At 43.8% G+C, this 1,637-nt stretch overlaps 1 protein-coding gene across 1 annotated transcript; it reads right to left on the reverse strand.

Annotated features, from left to right (window-relative positions):
• Nucleotides 1-2: 2 nt before the first annotated feature.
• TM35_000082240 (uncharacterized protein) lies at nt 3-1,595 on the reverse strand (the record flags this gene model as incomplete). The annotated part of the gene is made up of 1 exon (XM_029024089.1): nt 3-1,595. A coding segment is annotated over one exon (1,593 nt), but the record flags the coding sequence as incomplete, so codon positions are not given.
• Between the last annotated feature and the right edge of the window lie 42 nt (nt 1,596-1,637).

Raw genomic sequence — 1,637 nt, forward strand, 5'->3', positions numbered from 1 at the left:
TCCGTCTTCGCCCCTTTTGCTGAGGTCCCATTCGAAATAAGTGCCATGCAACGTCCCATGTGAAACATTGCCTCGTCAAAATGCTCTTGGGACGTCGAACAATTATGGAGACCATCGGCTAAAGCAGCTGAAACTCTAGAAGGGACACCGTTTCTTGTACAACAAGCCACAATCGCCACTGCAGTGCAAAGTTGTTTCGGTGAAACACCATGCCGTGCCGATCCAAGCTCTACCGCCGTTTCCCATACAGCTTCGTCTTTTGAAGCTGTTGCAGCTGCGGCGATCGCTGAAATAAGAACGCGAGGGGCTCGTTTAGAAACAAGTTTCGCTATTTTTAGTGCTTCACACCACTTCCCCATGGGGGCCAAATATCCTACAAGACTTTCTGCATAACGGTAGTCAAGATTATTTATAGTACTACAAGCTGCTAGACATTTTGCCCATGTTGCAGAAAAAGGGAATTTGTTTTCAAAGAGTACCATTTTTAGGAACAAAAGGTGCGTTTGTATATTTTTGACCGGTTGCGTTTCATAAAATGTCAACGCTTTTTCCCATTTATTTCCTTTTGAAATTGCAAGGAGTGCATGGTTATGAATTTCAGCGAACTGAAGTTCATCGGAAGAAATCATCGGGGGTTTTGCTTGGTAAAGTTGCAGTATTCGTTCCCATTGATTTGCTGCGTTTAATAGTGGAATTACTTTTCCAACTGGAATTCGTTTTGAACTTTCAACTTTTCCATTATAACGTTCCACAATCTCAAGCGCCAAACACCAGTTTTCTGGAGTTGATGAAGAAAGAAAATGTTCAACAGAGCGCCGTGGTGTCGCTTTCCCACCGCTATGATTACTGTAAGCTTCTAAAAGTTCTTTTATTCGAACCCCAATAGATTCTTTACGTGTAACCCCGTACTGAATTGCAAGGGCTGTCGTTACACCGACCAAAAGATGTTCATCCTTTATCACCACTTTATCCTCAAGATGTGAAGCAATTTTACAAGCCTGACGCCATCCATGACGTTGTGCGTTCGCTACTCGTTCCACCATATCTGCGAATCGAGTGCGGGGTAAGAGACGCAAGACTTCCTCCCAATGACCTGCAGAAGCTAATCCCACACTTACATTCACACGATCATCATCTGCAAGTGTCCCTTCGCAATGCTCCATTTCTCTCAATAGTAAAAGCGGAGTGTTTGGGCTTAACTGTGAGAGTTGAGGTGATTGGAGAAGGTAACGATAGTGTGCAGCACGCATAGGAACCCCAGCAAGTCGAGCTTCCACAAGGCATTGCAATTGTTCTAAACCGAGTTTGTGATTCTCCTTCTCAGAAACTAAGAAATCATACGTATATGAGTTACTCGCAGTAGCGTAGCATGTCAAAATCATTTCCAATAATCGTGATTTTTCTTCTGGAGTACCATTCTTTAACATTTCCCACCGTACACGACGTAAGAGTGACAAACTGCCTTCATTAATAGTTTGCCCTGGAGGGCCCATCAAATGTACACGCGCCAAAGCCTTAAAAATACCAGCCGCATCTCGAGATTGAATATATGGTGATGATGACAAGTGGGTCCGCAGCGCATTCACCCATGACATGGTACACACTCACACACTCCCTGAAACATTTTGAAAAAGAAA

The sequence above is a fragment of the Trypanosoma theileri genome, assembly GCF_002087225.1.
Source record: "Trypanosoma theileri isolate Edinburgh chromosome Unknown TM35_Tth_8_V1, whole genome shotgun sequence".
Lineage (NCBI taxonomy): Eukaryota > Euglenozoa > Kinetoplastea > Trypanosomatida > Trypanosomatidae > Trypanosoma > Trypanosoma theileri.